This window comes from Serinus canaria, chromosome 13 (assembly GCF_022539315.1).
Source record: "Serinus canaria isolate serCan28SL12 chromosome 13, serCan2020, whole genome shotgun sequence".
In the NCBI taxonomy this organism is placed as follows: domain Eukaryota; kingdom Metazoa; phylum Chordata; class Aves; order Passeriformes; family Fringillidae; genus Serinus; species Serinus canaria.
The window spans coordinates 11,578,113-11,599,483 of record NC_066327.1 but is presented as its reverse complement, the minus strand read 5'-3'; the positions used below and the strand labels follow the sequence as shown (position 1 = coordinate 11,599,483).

Here is a 21,371-nt window from a genome sequence, read left to right as displayed (position 1 = left end):
AATGCAGAAGAGATTGAGCAGTGTTTGTGCCTTTTCTCCTGGAGCCATCCAGGTCTTGCACACAAAAAAAAAAAAACAACCCAAGGCACTTGACCACAGTTTCACCCCCAAAATTGGAGATAATTTATTAAACTTTATCACTGACTGAAAAAAGTCACTAATGTCTCTTATAATAAGTTAATGTTCTTAACAGAAAAACCCCAAGCCATGATTACTGCATTTGCTCAGACTTAATACATTTACTTTAACAGTACGGTACTCAATAGGTTCCCCTTCACAGAAGGGAGTTTTCAACCACACCGCAAGCCTCAGAATCTTCCCCATTGCTCACTCAGACAAAATAAACTCCCAAGATGGCAACTTAGCAGTCTGGCATCCTGCTTGTCTCCTCTGCAGGTCACAGCAAACACCAAACACCTTCACCACCAGCCATGGCCAAAGGGAGCTGCAGTAGTGACAGCACAGCTTTGCACCCACAGCCCCAGGTGTTCCTCAGGGGTGCTGCACAGGCAGAGGTCTCATCCTGACTCCTCTCAAGGGGCTGAAAAAGCAACCTGGGCAGCAGGAGACTCCTCTAACCCCCAGAGTGCTGTGGGAAAATGGGCAGGGCAGGTGTGACACCTGACAAAGTGATGAGATTGCACATGTGGGTGCAGCTCTCCCAGTATGTCCACGAGGGTGGAAGACAGAACCCTGCTCGCTCTGGTGACACTGCATTCATCATTCCTCCTTGATCCCACAGACAGTGTTTGAGTGTCCCTCCCCTCTCCACAGCCACTCCCTGTCCCACAGCACTTCAACCATCCTCCAACCCTCAGCTGCCCTGGGGCTCAGTTCTTACCTTACCATACAGAACACTCTGCTCTCACTGTACCTTTTGGCTTCTAAGTTAATAGTGCTCATGTGAAGGGACAAACAATTCTAGAAACTCCCTGCAGCCAAAGCACCCACAATCCTGGACCAGCCTCCCTCAAGAGAGGCTCCCCAGATACAGCATGTTAGAGCAGCACAGCTCCTCCTCCTCCTCACGACTCCTTGCAGCCAATGCCTGTGAGAGCTCTGCAAGTTTACCAAGCAGGAGTCAGTATCCTAAATTCAACTATTCAGAATGTTTTGGGGGAAATCGTTGTAGCCATCTACTGTTTATGCCTGGTCCCACACCCCCAGCCCTGCCACCAATAAGCACAAAGAAGTCAGCAAGCAAGATTCAGAATTAAATGACCTGTGTGTGCTTGACCACGCACACTCCCTGCTACCAGCAACTCCTCTCCCCTCTCCAGCTGCAAGGAGGGCAACAAGCCACAGCCCTGAACAGCACATCCATCACATGCCTTGGAGGCAGCTGCAGCCTTCTGTAAGGGGGTGACAGACCCATGCTCACAGCAGCTATCACGATGCTATGGAAGCACAGAGCTCTTTGGTCAGTAACAGCAGTCAAAGCCACCAGCATCACATCTCCAACCTGTGGAGGTTGATAAAATAAAATAAACTCTCAAGCCAGACAGCTGCAAAAGCTGGCTCAGCCCACCCATCCACACAACCAGAGAGAAACCAACAAGCTGCTCTGTTACTCAGCAGCCTCTATCCTCCTCCTGCTTCCCCTCTTCATCCTCCTCCGTTTCTGTTTTGATCTGGGCCACGCCAAGCCGGTAGAGCGCGTCACGGATCACCACCTCCCCGGGCTGGCAGCTCTGCACGATCTCCTGGATCTGCCTGTTGACAATTTCCCTGCTGGTGAGGAAGTCCATGAGGCGGTTGTAGAGGTAATAGTGCGTGGGGTTCTCGAAGGTGATGGGCCGCTGGCGCACGGTGCTGGTTTTGCTGTCACTGATGGCGGCGGCGATGGCACCGTAGGGCTCCAGCTCACGGCACAGGGCGATGCAGCGGTGCCGGGCCGTGGTGTCCCAGGGGCTGCTCTGCTCCGAGCCCGCCTGCACGATGCGGCGCGCCGAGGACTTGGTGATGGGGTGCTGAAGGGAGTGCTCAGCCACCGTCACGTCTACACTGTAGTGCTGGTCCAGCAGCTCAGGGCAGGACACGTACTGGGGGAGAGACACACGCACACCAGGTGGAACAACAACTTCCCCACGGCTGAGAAGACAAAACTACTGGCTGGCCAAACACTATGACCCAGGACAGATGGAGGGCTAAATGATCCAGGCTTCCCCTACGTGCCACAAAGATGGTATGTACACTCCCTCCTCACTTGTATGCCCTCAGATAATTAACTAGGAACCATCTTTCTCTCCCACTTCTCAAGGAATAGCAGTAGTCTGAAAGAAGTGAGTTGCTGTGTCAGAATAAGTGATGTGCTCCAAAGTTCACGATCTGAACTGTTACAATGCACTCCCAGCACAGCTCTTCCTCTTAAGGACAATTAATCAAACACAATCTCCAGGCAACACCTAATACATTCTGCTATGCCGAGGAGTGATGCACTGGCAAAGCTTAAATCAGGAGATACTTATCAGGTCAAATTCACCCTTGGCAGTGTTCAAGACCAGGTTGGATGGGGCTGTGAGCAACCTGGCCGACTGGAAGGTGACCCTGCCTGTGAGCTTTAAGCGCCCTTTCAACCTGAACCATTGTGTGATTCTACAAAATTATCTCTAGCCACAATGCAGGTTACATATGGGGGGTGTGAGGGGTGTAACTTTAATCTGCCTTGCAGCTTTTCCATGCTGGACTGGCACAGCAGAGAGCAAAGACATAACTAACCGTTGGAGGTTCCATGGGGTCAGAGAAGCAGCCCTGGTTCTTCCCCCACATCTGGGAAGTCAGGCCAGGCCAGCAGAGGTCTGCACACAGTGCCACTGAAGAGGCTGAATCAACAACATACACTGGAGGCCAGTGACGTGAGGATACCAACAAGTCCACATGATCCCGAGCACTTTCTCCTCTTACTATGTACTTGGAGCCACACACAACCTAGAAAAAAGAAAGGATCGACATCAGCAGCACAATAAAACTGAAAACTTACAGAAAAAAAAATCCAATCTTAAAAAAATTCAGCTTCCTTCCAGGTATTCCAGACTATACAGTAACCAGACAGCTATCTTCTCTAAAGATACTCTGTTTCCTCCTCATACCCATTCAACTTGTCATGGGGAATTTTTCCAAGCCCTGAGGAACATGTTCCATTCCCAGGGCTCAGAGAAGCCCATTCCATTGCTTCTATTCAATAAGGAAGTTCCATGCTGTTAAGTCAAATAATGAATAGCCAAGGAAGAAAAAAAATATTGCGGCTCCAGTCTTCCCTACCTGATGTGGACACACTTTGTAGATTTTCCCTCCTGTGTGATGAGCAGAAGATGGTGTAATGCTTGTCCCATTCTGTACAAACTCATAGAGAGCCAGGAGGGAATAGCAGAGCTCATCCTAGAAAAGACAGGCCCAAAGAAAGTGACTAAAATTAACAGACTCCTGCAGAGATGGAAAAGGCATCATGCAAGGTCTCCCAAATCCTAATTTGCACTTCATCCAATAACTTCCTAATCCTACACTCAGCACTGTGAGGATGACAGCCAATTACACAATGCTGAGCCAGTGACAAGGTAATTACAGGCTTCCTTTCTTCTAGCCCACAAAGGTTCAATTTATTTCACCATGTGTAAATTATCCTATAACCTGCTGGCACCCATCCCTGCCCTTAGTGCAGTCAGATGAGAAATTAATTGTCTAGGATGGCAAGAGTAGATGAGGGAAAGACACTGAAGAACAGCTCCACTCCTGCAGGCTTGTATGTGGGCAAACAAGCAATTACCTTTGTATGTGATGCCTCCCAGGGGATGCCACACTGTGTCAGAAAGCTCTGCAGCTCTTCCTCACTGTAAAAGTTTGTCAGCTCAGGCCTGAAGACTTCTTCCTGAAGGAGCCTCACCAAGGCACTCCCATTACCTGCAAAGGCAGGAAACAGGTCTCAGCACTCATTCTCAGGAAGGGAACTTACCAAAATAATTTCTTAAGAAGGCTACAGAAGCAGAGATTGCACAACCCACAGCCAGCAAGAGAGAGCTGTGAACAGTCCTACTTGCAAAGCACGTCACAGACCACTTGTCCTGAGCCCTTCACAGCTGAGGTCACCAGACTGAGCCCAGCATAGCTGCAGACCCCATAAGCACTTATCTATCCTGTCATTTGTAACCTTTAAATGACTGATGAGACGACAACCAAGTGAAGAAGAGCAGAGATAAATGTCACTGCAGCCCTTGGACTGAACAACTCCAAGCTCAGCCTTCACATCTCCCTGGTTCTTCCTCTGGAGCTCCACTTCCACAAAAGCCCACACAGCTCTTCTGCAGCCCAACTCTGAAGCCCTGTCTGCAAAGTCAACTCACACACTCGCTAAGCTTGCAAAGCCAGTTTTCCTTCCTATACACAACACCTAAATTCTTAAGGAACCAGGTGTTAACTGATCTTAGCTCTCAGATCTGAGATTATTCCTCTCACTGTTTCTTGCTCCACACAGTCAATATGCAGTGGACGTACTGAATGTTGACAACTCTGATCAGGACTAGCACACCACTCTCCTAGTTTTTTCTCAAGTTTTGCAAAAACTTATTCACCCTTTATTGAGATTGTAACACTGAGATACCAAGCACCACCAGTAACTTCCACACTCCAAGTATCAGTCTAACATGAAACAAACACTGACTGGCATTCAAGATGTGCATGCATCCCTCTGCAATCAGACTCTATCTCACCTGGGGTGCAATGCTCTCATGTCCCCCATGTCTCAAATGCATCAGAGCCCACCAGTGCATCCAAACTTTACAGGAAAAGCCAAGCCTCAAGGAGCAAAGTAGCCTCAGAACAGCTGAAACCACCTCAATGTTCCTGTCTTCTCTCAGCACACATGACTTTTAGAGTGCTGTGCAATCAGCTATTCTTAATGTTAAACATCACCAAGTCTGAAGTCACCAACACATCAAGCACTTCCTTTAATAGGCACAACCTGAGCCATTACCTGGCACTGGCTGTGCATGCAGGTTCTTGTCCTTCTCTGTATTGATCACCACTGCTCCTCTCATCAGTGGAGGGAAGAAAGGAGCAACAATAGAGGCATCAAACTTTGTGATGGGGATGCTAGAAGGAAAAGCCACCTGCTCAATCACCTCTGTCTCCATCGTGGACCAAAAGTCTTCCACATTCACTTCACTTGATGGCAAGTATTCTGGCCAAGTAAACTACAGAGAGAAAGAAAGAGGGGTCAAATACAAAAATCACAGTTCATTTGACAGTTCTGTGTCAGTCTCACTCACGGCATGAGGACTATCCAGGAGAGTGCTTAGCTCAAATATAACAAGATGATTTCAGTCTCCTAAAGCTTCCCACAATCACTCTTCACTCGGTAAGACTCAAAATTTATATATTTTACATAAAAGCCAGACATGCTACATTCTCCTACTAGGGCTTTTTTTCCCATTAGAGAAGACAGCACCTCAGGGAAACTTGAGGAAAAAAGGAATGTGTTCATGTCAAAGGAAGAAGACCAAATTCAACAACTTCCATCCAAGGTTCCTACTGCCCAAGCTGCTGGACAAAAGCTGTGGTCCACGGACAAAGGATCTTGTTTTCCCTGAACTACACATCAACACCTCTAAGAGGAAGCACAGGCATTGCTGCTCCAGCCACATCCTCTTGAAAGGCATCAGCAGAAAACCACTCACAAAGGTCTCATGTATTTATTGTGCATCATGAAGACCAGAGTCAGCAAAAAATCATTATGATCTGCTTTGAACACAAACAGGATGTGAGCTGTGGGAAAAACCTACCTCTATATTTTTCAGTGCTAGGACATTTTCCGTATTCCTCTGGGCTATTTCCACCTTGGGGGTTATGCCACAGATTCCACAGATCATATCATTGTAATCCCGGACTGTCAGGCATTCAAAAGCCCAGTAGCCATTGCACAGCAGCTCCTGGAGCTGAGCCTGCTCATCAGGGCTCAGGCTTTTATCTGAAAAGAGAACGTGCCACTGTTACAGTTTTCACATCATGAAGCCGCTGAAGAGGCAGTAGGGCTCTCCTACACAGGATAAAACCAAACCTGCCCTCCAGAGAATTGTTACAAAGAACTGGTCATAGAGGTACTGTTTGGTTCAGGAAGTGATTTAATAGAAACATACCACACTAAAATAGGTGATGTTTGCCTTTCTATAACCTAACAACCAACATCAGGTCAGAGTTTGGTATGTTATGGTAAAAAGCAAGAAGGAAAACCCACCAGTTTGCTCCTGAACAGAGTCAAGGATATTGCCAACAGCCACTCTGGGATCCTCTCCAAGTTTAATATGGTTTCGGATTGCAAACAGAAGATCCAAGCTCACTAACAATTTGTTACCCACATTGAAAAGGCCTGCAGTTAAAACAAGACAGTTATTGTCTGTAGGGTTCCAGATGTTCCTCACAAAAGAAATTTATTCCTTACTGATACACAACACACTCACGAGTACAGTTTAGAGGATAATGGAAACACAAACAGTGCTTCTGCACCTCTGAAATGCAGAGTTCCCTGCTGAAACACCAGCTCCTTTCACAGACTGTGTTGATTTAAAAAACTACAAGGAAGAGCTGTCAATCCATCTCACTAGCCAATGCCATCAAACAGCACTCTCCAGAGATGTCTCTAACTAGGATCTCAGGGGCTGTGCCTTGAAGAACTCAGCATTCAGAGACCTGCACCAGTGAATCGAGGCAAGGCCTTTCCCACCAGAACATTCACTCACAAATATAGATTTACTTGCAGAATAAGCAGAAGCAATTAAAAAATAATTCAAATTTAGTACACTGGGGAAGGGAACAGTGTACTAAATTTGAATTTTCTGTGCCTGGACAATGCCCTGATACAATCCCAAGGCTTCTAAAGGGTTCAGACTGTAGTCATGCTGTATGCTCACATTTCTCCTACCTGTGTAAATGTCAGTGAAGCTATGGAGGGCCAGACACTGCAGGTTCAAGCACACTTTGACCTGAGCTGTAACCACCTGTAATCTATTGGCTGTCAGCAGCCAGCACTCCTGAGGACCAGCAAGGGAACTGCAACACACAAAAACAACAAAAAAACCCCACTCTGAGTAAGCCAATGGGTTTTTTAGTCCAACCCTGTAATAACTTCAGACATTCTAATTGACATGAGTTCATTATTATGTAAATCTAAGCCAGTTCACCACATATCACACCAGAAAAAGTTACATTTTAAAACAGATTTCCCAGGGAGAGGCAGGTCATAGCTCACATTCTTTTAAACAGCACTAGAGCATCCCTTCAGCTCCATACACTGGGTACCTACTATTGCAGAGGTGGAGAAAACCTATGGCCCCAGCTGTCCTGGGAGAAGTGGCTGTACCATTGCTGTGGTGATCAGTAACACATTCCACCAGCCAGCCTGTCCTGCACACAGAGATTCAGAAAGGTCTGCTCCTCTACAATGTAACTGACAAGGGAGAAGTTCAGACAGGAGAGTGACAGTGACTGCAATACTCCTGTCCACCTGAGAAAACAGGAATCAAAGCCAAAGTCTCCTCCTTCCTACTAGCAGGGCTTCAATTAGAGCACATGGGAGAGTCCCACATACAGATCACTGCAAAGCAGCCAGGCACAGACAAGGATTTACAATGCACTGGGTGGTAAGGCCCATGGTGAGGGGCAGGATGTGAGACTGCTCTGTTCTGAAAAAAATACAGAACACAAAAAGGAACTTTTCTGGAAAGATATCAGCGCTAGCCTGACCAAAGCAAATATCCATCATTTCTGTCAAGAATTTTTTTTGTGGAAGAAAGAAACAACATTTTGCTGTAGGAAAAATCTTAGATCATATTTTCAGAAACAAGAGAATGTCTGGCAGACTCAGGGAAGAGATATCCTACAGGCTTTCATACAAATCTAGTTAAGGCAATCTAGCTTATTTACTAAAAGTTGCTTAAAGTCCTTCAGGTTTCAATTTGGATATTTGTTCCAAAAAACCATTCACTCAAGCACATGCTAAGAAATGAAAGGAATGAAAATATCATAAGCAAAAAGACCCATACAGGAAATATTCAAACCAGGGAGAGAGAGAAAAAGGAAATCACACAATGCACAGCTGTAAACACACAAGTTTTCCTCTCTCAACCTCAAAGCATCAGAATGGAAAACAAAGAGGGGATGACTAATGAAAATATTCTGTTTCAATAAGAAAAAAGTTATATCTAGACTTTGCAGCCACTCTTTGATCCTGCCAAACCCTTTCCACACACATCTAGCTTACTCAGTGTCACTTTCACCAGCTTCACTACCAGGGGCCAAAGCAAATATTATTTCAGGCGGACTCAGAACAAAAAAATCAGCATGAATTTGAAAGAGTCAAAATCCAAAGCAGAATCTTACTTCTGTCCCCCTTTGAACAAGGGGCTGTTACAGAGGAGGCACTGCACACACGGAGACTCGTAGTAGTTGGACCAGGAGGTCTGCTCGATGGTCACTGTCTCCTCACTGACGTTGGACAGGATGAGCCTGGAGCTGTTGAGCTCGTGGATGAGGGTGAAGATCTCTGCCAGCTCCGACTCGTTCTCGGGGATCTGCATCACCTTGCGCAGCAGCTGCAGCGTGGACTGACGCTGGGTTTCCTTCTGCGACGGCGTCAGGGGCTCGCTGGTGTTCAGCACGCCCGGCTGACCCGCACTGACCTCCTACAAAGCAACATAGCCAAACAGGCAAGCATGGGGATGAAATATTAAGCTTAAGAAATCATAAAAGGCAGCAGAAACACAGCAGTCTTTGCACTCAGTAAACCTGACTTCTACTCTACTGCTGAATCATTGACTCCACTTCAAGCTCAAATTACTTTAACAAAAATAGTTTATTACAGCCCAGCCCTTTAGGAACTCCTGCACTGCCAAACCATCAGAGACTGGGCAACAAACTGTTAAGTGCAGGGATTGGGGATCCAGAAGGTGAGGATAACCACCAACAGGTATACAAACACTTCAATAACCCTCATCACTTGAACCTCCAGTTATCACTGTCTTTCTCCACAGGTTATCAGGCACAGGACAGCCTGCACAGTTCTCCAGAAGCTGGAGGAACCAAGTACTAACAGAGAACTAGGGGTTGTGATACACAGAGCACACTAATCAATAACAATTTATCAGCTACAGTCTACCCTTCTCTAACACATACCATCACAACAAAATGCACAAACACAGGAGAACCAAACTCCAGGCTGTGCCAGGAGAACAAAAAGAACCCAAACAGGCTGATCTGTCTAATCCCTGAAACTTTTCTGTCAACATTTCAGCCTGGTTTTCTGACTAGTCCAGCAATGAGATAAATGATCAGTCAAAAGCCCAGAGACAACAATGAACTGTGTGACAGGAATGTTACAACCAGAAAAAAAGAAAGAAACCTAAATGAGGAAGAGACAAGCCACATGCCTCTCAGAATGGAAGCTGAGCTAAGCACACTGCTGTTCCTTACACAGCTGTTTGTGTGAATTTCACACAGGCCATCTCTGTTTGTTTGCATTTTTAAAGAAAAAACAAAACCACTAAACAAAGTTATGTTCTTCAAAATAAAAAAAAAGGCAAGTAGATGAGTCATTACTACACAGACTAAAATTCTGTCTATTTGCTGAGTAGGCATTTCAGCTAAGAGCAGGAAAGCTCCTTTTTTTCATTTATTGTTTTAAAAACATGACAATTCAGTATAAGAAAAGCTAACCTCTGAGACTGCAAAGGCAAAAAACCCCCAGAATTAATTACATTCACATAGAATAGCAGACCACTGAAAACATATTTATACATCAGAAAAAAACCCCTACATCCAGAAATAAATTCAGGTTGAAGTAAAATTGCTCTACAAACCCTTAAAAACAGGAAGCTCTAATACAAGATGTACTAACTTAACTGACACCAGCCCCAAACTGCTCACAAAGCAGAGCATACTTGGAAGTTTCCTGATGAAGTCTGAAGTTCAACAAAGCTGACACAGCAATGTGGTGACTTCAGGGTCGATTTTCCCAGCATGTCCTCACAACAGAAGGATTTTTAAGTTGAGGAGACACCCAGTGGTAGCAACGGGTGTGCTCAGACAATCTCAGCCTGAAGCACCACTGCTACAGGAATTCAACAAACATCACAGATATTTTAAATAGGAACCATTCTGTCAGAAAAGTTTTTCATGATAAAAAAAAAAAAAAAGCAAAGCCCAAACCATGTTTCCACAGGGACTTGCAAACTAAACTTCTCTGCCCAGCTCACAACAGACATGTGATAAAACAAGCCAGCTAGAACCTTACCAGGGATTTAGCTGTTTTCTCAGTCCTGTCTTTGGCAAGGTTGTATCCACAGCTTGGGCAGATGCGTGGCTTGTGCCTGTTGGTATACACATAACTGCAGGAGGGGTTCTTGCATTTCCCTCTGCCACGTGATGTTGCTAATCCCAAATCCTGAATGACACAAAAGAGATGTCTGCTGACCTTGACTTTTAATAGTTGGACTCCATGATCTTAAAGATCTTTTCCAGCCTGAATGGCACTATGATTCTAAGCCAACAAGATTCTAAAAAAGATTATTACGTGTTTTATCTCCACTTTATAACATCTTGTTTAAACATCAATAGCAAGCCCTGTCACTTTGCACAGACTCCTGTAAATAGCACTTAAACATTCTGGTGCCAGTTCTCCAGAGCAGAAGCACATTAAATTCATTCAGAAACCCCTGATCTTCCCTGCTGACTCAAGGAGGGCATGGGGATTCTGCATGGGGACATGAGTTAAAATCCATCCCTTAAACAAGGCCCCACATGGTCATCCTGGACTAGGTCTAGAGATTACATAAACCACAGATTATTTCACATTAAAAATGAAATGTATTTGTGCAAGTCAGTAAAACAGAAGTCCCATATCATTCTCATCCCAGAGAGGACACTCCCTGAGGCAAAAGTCACACTATTTGAAAAATTCTCACCAAAGTTACGGTGCAACTGTACTTGTAGGAAGGGAATATGTCTGGTTTGACCTCCTCAACTTTAACCTGAGATGCTCTGCTTGTCACAGAACTGTGGAGCTAGAGATTGAAAGCAGAAAAAACAACACCCATCAGACACCTATTACTAAAGGCATACATGCACCAATTTCAATATCTATTAGCATTACTGCCCCTAAGAGATTGATTAATGTTCATTTGATATCCCAAATACCATAAGACACTATTTTGCATGTAAAGGCATTACAATTCACAGATTCATTTCAGCACCTTGGCATACTGAGTCATATTTTATAGGTGAAAAGCTCAGTATTCAACATTGCATGTCAGATTATCAAAGCACCAGCAGATCCTTAAATCATCTTCTGGAAGTAGCTGGGAGGTTTCCAAAGTAACCAACAGCAGGATTGTCCAACAGCATCACTCAGCTCAGTTTCCACACTCAGCCACCAAGCAGGCATTCTGCTATCCAGCCATATCATAAAAACAGCCACTCACAGATTTCATCATCATAAGGCAGATACATTTTTGTTCTATTTCTCACTCAGGTCACATCACTCACCTGGGAGAAAAAAAAAAAACACAAACAAAACCCTCCCCCAGAAAAATACAGGAAAATAGTTAGCATTTGAAGAACAACCTTTTGCTCCTCAGCAGTTGGTGGCTGCAGAACTGACTGGCCCAACTGTTTCAGTGTACTGGGCTTTAAGCCTGATGTTCTCACAGGGGAATGCTTGTCTAGAAGGAGGAAAGAGATGCATCAGGTTAAATGTGAGAAAACAGGTTCTGTTTCTTTCTGACATCTTTGTTAAATGCCACTATAGTCACATGAGATCTTTCCTCTGATCTTGACATAACCCAAGCAGGTGTTTCATGGCCCATTTACTCCACTCAGGCAGAGACAAACTGGTTTTTTCCTAGCACTGGTAACCACCCCCCCGAAACCTATCTTATTATTGGCAGACACCACTTCAGCAAGGTGAGGAAAGACAACAGCTCCCAAAGCACACTGAGATGCTGCTTTTACCAGTACTTGCAAAGGCCTGCCTGCTGCTCAGCTGCTCTGTGCTGGCTTCTCTCCCCACGATGACTGGAGCAGGCAGAATGGCTCGCATGGGTCTGGCTGCAGCCAGCAATGAGGGCTTGGGTCTTGGTTTACTCTTTGCTTCTTGTCCCTTGTGAGTAGCAGCTGTTGCATCAGTTCTGAAAAACAAGAGCTACAAGTGGAAAAATATTCCATCTATTTCCCCTCAGCTTCAGTTTCCCTCTTTTCCCTGAATTGCACTTTGTTAGCACACTAATCACAGCTATTGCAATAGAAAAAGAGACAGCGCTAAGGCTGCATCTGCCCTGTGACTACAATCTGTCACTTAAAGAAAAATATTAGTTCTGATGGACAAAGACTCAAAGGAACAATCCTGAACTGGCACAAAACAGACAGCAAATACAGTAAGTCATACAGGAAGCACTGCCAACAGCCTTCAACTCCTTGGACTAGTCCCATGAGCACACAATAGACATCATATGCTCCCATAACACATGGAAAACTGACTCACCCCACCACTGGCTTTTTCACAGAGGCATTTGGACTCAACACCTCAGAAGACGTGGACATCCCCAGCCCTACACTTCCTTTCTCTGCCTGCTCCGAAGGGTCCGCTTGCCGCTGGCTCTCTTGACCCAGCACCACTCCAACAGCACTCCTCCTGTCTTCAGCAAGCACATTATTTGGGAGAAAGTGGCCCTCAGAGATGATCACTTCCTCCCACTCCATCTCAGGCATTTGCCCTCCACCAGGCACAGCATTCAGCAGCTGGCTGACAGCTTCGGAGCTCTCCGAGGCAGACTTGGAGGAACTCTCGCTGGCGGCCGTGGGTTCTGTGAGGGCTGACTGCTGACCTCTTTTAGCTGCTGGAGTTTTAAGAGAGGTGCCTGAATTTGGCTCAGATTTGCTTTTTGGTTGCTTTTCCTGGAAACAAGGAGAGAGTCACATTCAGAGCTTTCAGCTTTCACAGAGAAGCAAGTCCCCTGCACATATGCCATGTTTCCCATGGCCTATTTAATGTTGCATCAAAACAGCAGAATTCTAAGTGTTTAAGCAGTGAATTGTATGGGAGTAGACAGACAGGATCTCCTACAACAACAAAGGCCCTGCTAACATTGTATCTGGCCTCTTGGCCCTTCATGTATTATTTTTAGACACTGTTTACTTTGAAGAATCAATCTTTCTTAAACTCCCTTAAATATCACCATTAGCATCAACACCACAAAGTCACCCACCACCCTCTGCAGCAAGGGCCCACCTCCTACACTCCTCTTTCATGGCTTCAGCTCTCTGAGGCTGTCTGCTCTTCCAAATTATTGAGCAATCAAAGGGAGTTAAGACAGAGAATTTGCATTTTTTGGATATATGCTTTCAGAAAAACAAGCATGTGAGCCAACCAGAAAACAGGATTACTTAGGAAGATTTTCTGACTTTAAGAAAAATGTTAGTTCCAAGACTAAGGCTACAAAAATCATTGTACTGGAGTCAACAAAGATGCAATGAACACTGAACTGGAATATGGAAAAATATATCAGAAATGGAACCCAGCAGACTGAAGTCTGAAAGACAAAAAGGAAAACTCCCTTTAAAACCTTTCAGTTCTAACCAAAGTAGGCTTGAACAGCAGCAGACATGCCCTGCTCAGGCAGAATCCAAAAATACTCTTTGCATTTAGCCATCTCTCTGCCTCAGCAAATTTACCAAACAAAAGTGAAGATGTCACCATCACTATTTGTACCCTACCACACAGGAAGCTCAGCCTTCAGCTCAGACACCACAGAGTCTGCAGGCTGCCCAGAAGAATTCTCATCCCTGAATGTTTAATGGATCCAGACACAAAACAAAGGAGGTTCAGAACAAATCCACACAAAGCCACTGAATGTCAATGCCAATTTTCACACTGAGAACATCCTTTTAATTGTGCCTGAGGAGTTTTGCTTCAGACAGAAATGCATATCTGTTCAGAGCTGACTAATTACCAGGATAGTGCCAAGGTTTAAGGATCAAGTGTGTTGTTCTGTACAGAGCTAGCAGAGATGCCAATAACTTAAGCAGAGTAGGCATCATGTGGAGAAGGACTTTTCCACTCAGACAAGCTTCAGAACTCTACCAACACCTGGAAACTTCCTTCCAGTCAGAGGTCAGAACATCATGATCAGACACATGGCCATGAGACAACAATAGCCAACAGCACTTCAGCTTCCGCTAGATCAACTTTATTAACAAGCTCCTAAAGGATTATACAACTCCTATAGTTGAGAGTTGTTTCTCCTCTCTGTTAAAAAAACGATGTTGAAACACCACAGACAACTAAATTTGTGGAAAAACTTCAAATGCTGATATTAATCACCACAAAACAACTTCCCAAGCTTACGTGGGGCTGTATCAGGAGGAACAGGCAATGCCTTCCAGTCACAGGAACTGTGCAGGCAGAGGGCCAGAAGAATGTGTATCCTCTCAATGAGAGTTAGCAAATGCAGCCCCATCTATTCTAACAGATATGAGCAGCATCTTTACCCAAGCTGTGGTGATTTCAGGTCTCACCTTGGCCAAGTGTCCTCTGCAACAGTCACTTGCTCCAGCACATGCATTGGAACACAAGTGCAGGGATCATTTCTGGTGTATCTGACCTCCTGTGCTAGATCTACAGGTCTAGAAGTATCACAGGCACTCACAAAACCAGCACTTTTTGTCTCAAAGTCAGGAAAAGAAAAAAATTTACCTTTGGGATCCATTTCCCTCCCAGGAAGTTCCCACACGTTGGGCATTTTGGTGGCTTATGCCTGGTGACATAAGTGAAGGAACAGCCAGGATTGGTGCAATTTCCATGTCCCCTGCGAGTATAGGTGGTTGTCTGAAACAAGAATTGTCAAGAATTTGTCTACAGACCTGAAAACCACAGAGCTGTGCTGATCACTTCTTTTTCCTCATAAGCACCTTACAAATACTATTTGGCAAATCACCCGCCTTCCACTATTACTCATTTTACTGAACAAACACCACACAGCTGGGTCAGCACCAGGTGAGTCAGCACCATAAATGCTTAGACAGCCTCTGGTATTACCAGAATTTAGATCAACCTGCAGAGCAGAGTTGAACAATGCCCATAACCTCCTGGAGAAACTAATCTTGCATTTACAGTGATGTGAAAGTTCTTTTTGAACATGAAAAAGTCATAGTAAAATGGCATTAAAATGCTTCTAACAGCAATCCACAATAAGACAAGATGTTACTAACACTCATGACAACACAGCAAAAAGACTTGAAGACAAGCACTCATGATGCAAAGGCAGTTTTGTCAGTAACTTGTTGCTGTATGGGATGGTCAAGTGTTCCCTGGTTCTTCACTGTAATTTGCTAGGAACTACTGAAACACGAGCAGCATCACCAGGCACTATTTATACAAACACTAAAGTAGGACATGTCATCTGTGCCAGGACAACTGCAGCAACACACTTGAGTTTTTGTCAGCACAGCACATCCCAATATCCTGTTCTCAACACTCCCGAGGGAGCTGTTGTACTGTAACTCCCTAACTAGGTACAGATTTTTTCTAGAACTGCAAGTACTGCTGTCAAGGAAATGAGTCAATTTTAACCAGATCTTTCTCAGGAATAAAAACCTGAGGTATTTCCATTCTCCCCAGGACAACTGGAAGAGCATCACACTATGCACCACTATAAATATCTGCAGTGTTCCACCAGCTGGAAGCATAGAGAACCTGGAAAAAAAGGATTTGATGCTAGCTTACATAACAGAAGGAGCTGCAGTACTGACTGTACAATGAACTCCCAAAATGGCTACAAAAACACAGGTTGCTGGAGTGGTTAGATCAGTGAAATAATACTATTCTTCCTCATGCATCAAGCCACACAGCCTTTGATATGGCTTCTCAAAACCTCAGGTCATTGCTCCCCTCCTGTGAAAGCAAGAGCTTTGGAGTTTATGTTTTCCTGCCATAAGAGCAAATCCCTGCCCTTGAAGGAATGGACACTGCTTTTTATGAAGAGAAATATGCATCCAATTAGTGGATGTAGATGGCTACACAGAAACTGCTGTTGGCCAGATGGGTTGTGATAGCTTTATCTACTCCACCTGTATCCAAGAATTCCCTGAGGAAGAAGGCAGAAGAAATGGGCCCTGTAAGACACTGTAGGAAGTCAGAGACCCTCTTAGCCTGTGCAAGACATAATACAAGGGACAAGAAATACATCAAGTGATACAGCAACTCCAAACTGGAATATTTTTAAAAACTGAACCATGAGCAAATCCCTCCCTTTAACATCTTTAAGACAAATCTATGACAATACATCCAAGCCTTAACATACCATACAAGATTCTGAGTTTCTTACCAATTTAATTGATGCTGGATTCTCCACAACAGAGTGAGCTGGCAAAGGTAACATGATAAACTGTGTTGCAGGTGTGGAGGAGCTACTCTCTTCAGTATCCTAAAATGAAATCAAAGGGAAAATACATGCAGAAAACAAGACATAGTGACCCATATCTCTCCCTCTCATGAACATTAAGGTGTCTCAAGGACTGATGAGACCAGAATACAGGATAGAGCAGCAATCACTTCTAAAGCAACGGCCTTACCAGATGTACTCTGGAAATTACAAACTCCTCACACAAAACAGAGGATCCAACTCTTCACAGACTAAGGTTTCTATGACTGATCCCTAAAACTTCAGCTTAGAAGGACGCCCTTCTACCTATCTACAACCTGGAAAACAGCTATCAGGAGCACAGCAGTAGCATTTTTTTCTTGCCAAAATCTTGGAGTGCAACTGCAGAATCCAATTACTGGCACTGCAATACCTCAAATATTGTTTTAACAAACAATTAAAAGAACTCAGTCATGTTAAGACAATTGATATCACCACAGGGCTGAGTCAATCGGCAAGCAGAGACAACTCAGTCAAGGAGTTACTTTTGTATCATTGATTACAAAAGTTTCTGTTTCTCTCAGCACCGAGCATCAGCAAGTTGGGCAATCAGAGGATCTCCTGCACCCACTGAATATCTCAAGTAAAATGGGGGAAACAGCACTCAGATGTTTCAGGTGAGATCTGGCAGGAGCCTGAGTGTCACTGGAAAAACTTACCCTCCCAGTGACCACGGTCACCACAGACACCCCATCGGGCACCTGGGGACGGGCCACAGCGATGCCCCCGTTGGAGAGGTCTGTGGAGCTGCTCACCAGGGTCTCCTCAATAACCACTCGGGCTGCCTGGTACGGCTGTCCTTCTATTTCCAAAGAAGCCTCATGCAAGAGGATCTCTCCAGCCACTTTCTCTGTCACAGGCCCAACATAGTGAGAGAGAACCTCTGAGGTAACAGCTTCTTCTGCAGCCTCAGGCTGGGCAAAGGCTGCCGTGTCCTCTGCCAGCCCCTCGATGGCAATGCACTGCTCCGAGACGCTGGCCTGGCCCGAGTCCACGGAAAGGATGTTCTGCACGGTGTCACGGGGCACGCTGCTGACATTCCTGGGAGCTGCCAAGCCTTCAGATGCTGCTGGGCTCTGTGTCACACACAGCTCCAGAGACTGCCTGCTCCTGTCCTCTTGAAGAGTGGTTTTGGGAATAATTATATAATCAGAGCGAGGAAGAATCTTACGGAAGCCTGGAATGTCAGGGACTACTGCAGTTCGAGTGGATGCCTTGGAGTTCTGTGGGCAAAACCAGAGCATGGAATAAATGAAGATGAGAAAAGGGAGAGATTCAGTTCTCAATCCTGCTATTTTAGTCCCCAAAGTTCAAATGGTTTCCTGAAGTAGTTTGCTGTGAATTTCTCCACATGAGAGAGCCTGCAGAACCCTGCTCAGTCCTGGTTTTATGACCCACCTTACCAACACTCTGATGAAAGGACACAAAATAGCCTGCCATGAGCAGGTACCAGGCATTTCCATCCTGGATTACAAACCCTCCTCCCTCAACTGAAGAGAAGGCAAAGGCAAAAGGCAGTGGCCTCACTGGCTTCTCTAAAGGCTGCCCTGAGCAAGGATACAAACTGGAATCTGCAGTTAAACAACTCTCCCACACAGGGCTATGTGAGCAGGGAACTGCCTCTCTCCTCAGCAGCCAAAGAACTTCCAGAAAGACAACTCACCGGGTCCAGTCCCTCTTTCTCTAGCTTGGCTTTCTCCAAGTAGTAGCTCTTTTCAGCCACACTGAGCAACCTCCAGCTCTCACTGATCTTTTTGTTGATTTCAGATTGAGGGAGGTGTGGAAGCTCTTGTTGCACTTTCAAGTAAATATCGTAATAGTAGAGAAGGTAAGCAGATCTGAAACACAAACAGAAATTGAAATATTAAGGTCTTTTTACCTAAATTTCTTGGAGAAAAATAAATCCACAAGGTTTAGGTTTCTCTCAAGGTCATGTGACAAGCAAGTTACATTTAATTTTATTTGCAAATGCATTTTTTAACCAAATGAAAACTCTCTCTCTGACGAGAACATCAAAAGAAAAGGAGAACCTCTGAGGGACAGCCTAAGGCAAATTATTTCAGGGTAAACAAACACTAAACTAAGCAACAGCGGCACCTGTAAAGAATGTCTGAGCAGGCCCAAAGTGTCAAGCTGATATTTCATATACTATGCTCTACACTATGAAGTGCTCCAAGTCCACTCATGTCAGAAACAGGGAAAACTGCCCCCACACGCTACAAAGGAACTAAATGAAGGCAGAAAGAACTTACCGAGGCTTTTTGGCTTTTTCTCCATGATCACCAGTACTTTTATGTTTCTTCTTCTTCTTGGATGGCACTGGTGACGTGTAAGTGTAAGTGCTCTCTATCTCCTCCATCACCACCGTTACCTCAGCGCCATCATAGGGAGCCTCCATGCCTAAAACACATGGTCCGTGTTATGCTCTTGCCAAGTTATACAATGTTTCTCCCAACAAATAGCATTTTTAATCACTTCAGTAAATTGACAGCACTGTTGGCATCTAAGTCTGACTCAAATTAAATGAAGATAACTATGTGTTCTCTATTTATCTACTTTTAGAAGGAAACTTCTATTTCTACCACCTCAATACCATCAGTTCAGCGCGGATACACTGCACCTGCATTTCCACAGCTGCAATTGTAGGGGAACTCTCAGGAGAGTTGGTGACCCAGAGGGAGCCGCACACTTAGCCAAGAGCTGTCTGGCGACAAGGTGTCACATCACGGCCACGCTACAGAGGCACGGCCGGAGGCTGAGGGAGCAGGGAGCCCCACAGCCTTCACCCACCGCCAGCTCCCCGGGGCTCCTCGCTTGACAGCGGTGACAGCTCTGGGAGCGCTGGGAGGACACAGGACATAAAGGGGCAGCAGCACCTACGGCAGCACAGCCCCGGCAGGGCCCGCACCTCAGCCCCGGCAGCCGGTGATGCCGGGCGAGCCTCGGGCCGTTACCCCGAGCCCGTCTCCTCCGCACCGCCCGCGGCCAAGCGGAGCGGCGCGGCTCCCTCCGGTCCTGCTAAACGTCTCCGCGGCGCCCTCCCAGGTGTCCCCACTCACCGGACAGCTCCGCGGCCGCGGGGGCGGACAGGCGGCGAGATGTTGTCACGTTCCCGCCGGGGCGCGGCGGCGTGGAGGAGGCAGCGCCGGGGCCAGGGGCCGGCCGCGCAGGGGGGAGCGTGCGTGCGGGCGGTGCGGGGCGGGCGGGCTGTGCGGGGCGGGCCGCCCCGGCATGCTGGGCCGGCTGCGGGCCGGGCCCGGGCGGAGCGGGGCTGCACCGGGGGCCTCCGTGCCGGGGCCGCCGCCGGAAGTGACCGCGGGAACGGCGTCCGGGGCACGGCGGGGCGGGACGGTGGCCGGGAGGGGTCACTACTCCTGCGCGTGCGTAGCAAGGAAGCGGCGCGCACGTGCGCGGTTCCCGCCGTTTCTCGTGAGGGCGGCGGCGCGCGAGGGCGGGGCAGGGCACGGGCATTGCAGCACGGCGTTAATTAGTGCTTAATTAGCGCTTTGTTTGTAACGGGCTCGGGCCCGGCAGTGGGAGTGCGTTTTGCAGGAACAGAATCTAGCTCAGTTCATCAATCAGTAAAATTGTCAAAAATAGGTTATAAACTGTTGTAGAATAGTTGATAATTGTTAAGCGTTGTTAGTTTGGTTGTTATATTGTAAAAGGGGTTAAAAGGGTCGTTATAAAAAATTCGGTACTCAATGTACCGCATTACACCTCAGTAAAGTGCAGCACCCCCCAAGCAAAATGAGCCGGCCTGGACAGAACTGTAATGGGCCAATCAAGAGCCTTAAACCTTCATGCAAATGAAGGATCCCAACAGAAACCAACCCAAAGGGACAAAAAACAGGATAAAAAGGGGCATCTGACCCAGTGAAGCTGTGCCGCTCCACCCGGAACATCGGGGACATCGCTGCTCCAGAAAACCCAGCGCCGGCGCTGCAGCATCCTCGACGGGAACGCTCCTGCTCGGCCCGCGGGTCCCTGTGCTTTTGGCCTTTATTTTATTATAATAAATGCTGAAATTGCTTTACTACCGGGAGTGTGGTCCCGTTTCTGCACAGTCTTCATGCGCTCCTCCCTCCTGCGCTCCTTGGAGCGGCGCTCCAGGCCCGGCCCTTCCCCTGGTGGAGCACAGCACCCGGGGCAAGGCGCTGCTCCAGGCTCCGGTGATGGCATCCCAGCAATGACAGAATCATTTAGGTTGGGATAGAGCTCTGAGATCATCGAGTCCTGCCTAGAACCCAACACAACACCACCATGCCAAACAGACCGTGCATGCCATGTCCAGGCTCTCCTTAAACACCTCTGAGGATGGTGACTCCACCTCCTCGAGCAGCCCGTTCCAGTGTCTAATCACCTTTGTGAAAAAAATTTGTTCAACATGGATTACTAGGGGAATGTGAGTCAGAATATTATACTCCTACCAGTAAAGAAGTCCCATATTAATGAATACAGGCTAGTACAAGCTCTCAGAGCTATTAATAAATAGTTCTCCAGGGAGGGCAAAAGCAGAAGTACCAGTAAGAATACAGCTGAAACCTGACTGGTAAGGCAGAAACAATATACTTAAAAATGAGAAGCTAGGAAAGGGTTAGAAGAATTAATAGCTAAATTTGTGAAGTAATTCCTCTTGTTGTTCAACCTAAACTTCCCCTAGGACAGCTTAAGACTAAGTCCTCTCATTGTGTTGCTGGTTATGTCACTGTAATACATATAGATACAATTTTAAAAATAAATTAGAAAAGTTAATCAGAATAATTAATTAGGAATGGTACATCATTTCCAAGGGTTACCTGGGAACATAGGCTGACCCCCACCTGTCAGGGACTTGCAGAGATAAGGGGACTTGCACCCCTAAGCCTCCTTTTCTCTGGAAAGTTTCCATACACCACAAAGTAATTGTTTTCT

The 21,371-nt window shown here is 46.1% G+C and overlaps 1 protein-coding gene across 2 annotated transcripts; it reads right to left on the bottom strand.

Annotated features, from left to right (window-relative positions):
- Positions 1-94: 94 nt before the first annotated feature.
- HMGXB3 (HMG-box containing 3) lies at positions 95-19,698 on the bottom strand. Of its 2 annotated transcripts, none has more exons than XM_030229134.2 (20): positions 19,517-19,698; positions 18,710-18,857; positions 18,121-18,295; positions 17,117-17,680; positions 16,362-16,460; positions 14,732-14,863; positions 12,521-12,933; positions 11,992-12,167; positions 11,605-11,702; positions 10,947-11,045; positions 10,277-10,426; positions 8,368-8,669; positions 6,911-7,038; positions 6,227-6,358; positions 5,775-5,959; positions 4,967-5,186; positions 3,764-3,897; positions 3,262-3,378; positions 2,719-2,928; positions 95-2,042 (listed from the first exon to the last, which is right to left on the bottom strand). In XM_030229134.2, the coding sequence occupies exons 2-20, from the start codon at positions 18,853-18,855 to the stop codon at positions 1,572-1,574; spliced, it is 3,951 nt and encodes a 1,316-aa protein (XP_030084994.1). In that variant the 5' UTR covers positions 18,856-18,857; positions 19,517-19,698; the 3' UTR covers positions 95-1,571. The 2 variants fall into 2 exon arrangements, with proteins under 2 accessions (XP_030084994.1, XP_030084995.1); XM_030229135.2 differs by having other exon boundaries at positions 11,998-12,167.
- Positions 19,699-21,371: the final 1,673 nt, after the last annotated feature.

Coding starts and splice junctions, on each gene's coding strand:
- HMGXB3 (XM_030229134.2), bottom strand. CDS start 18,855: ATGGAGGCTCCCTATGATGGCGCTGAGGTAACGGTGGTGATGGAGGAG. Junction 10,427..10,946: donor ACAGTTGCACCGTAACTTTG/GTGAGAATTTTT, acceptor TGTGTCATTCAG/GATTTGGGATTAGCAACATC. Junction 8,670..10,276: donor AGAAAACAGCTAAATCCCTG/GTAAGGTTCTAG, acceptor GTTGCTTTGTAG/GAGGTCAGTGCGGGTCAGCC.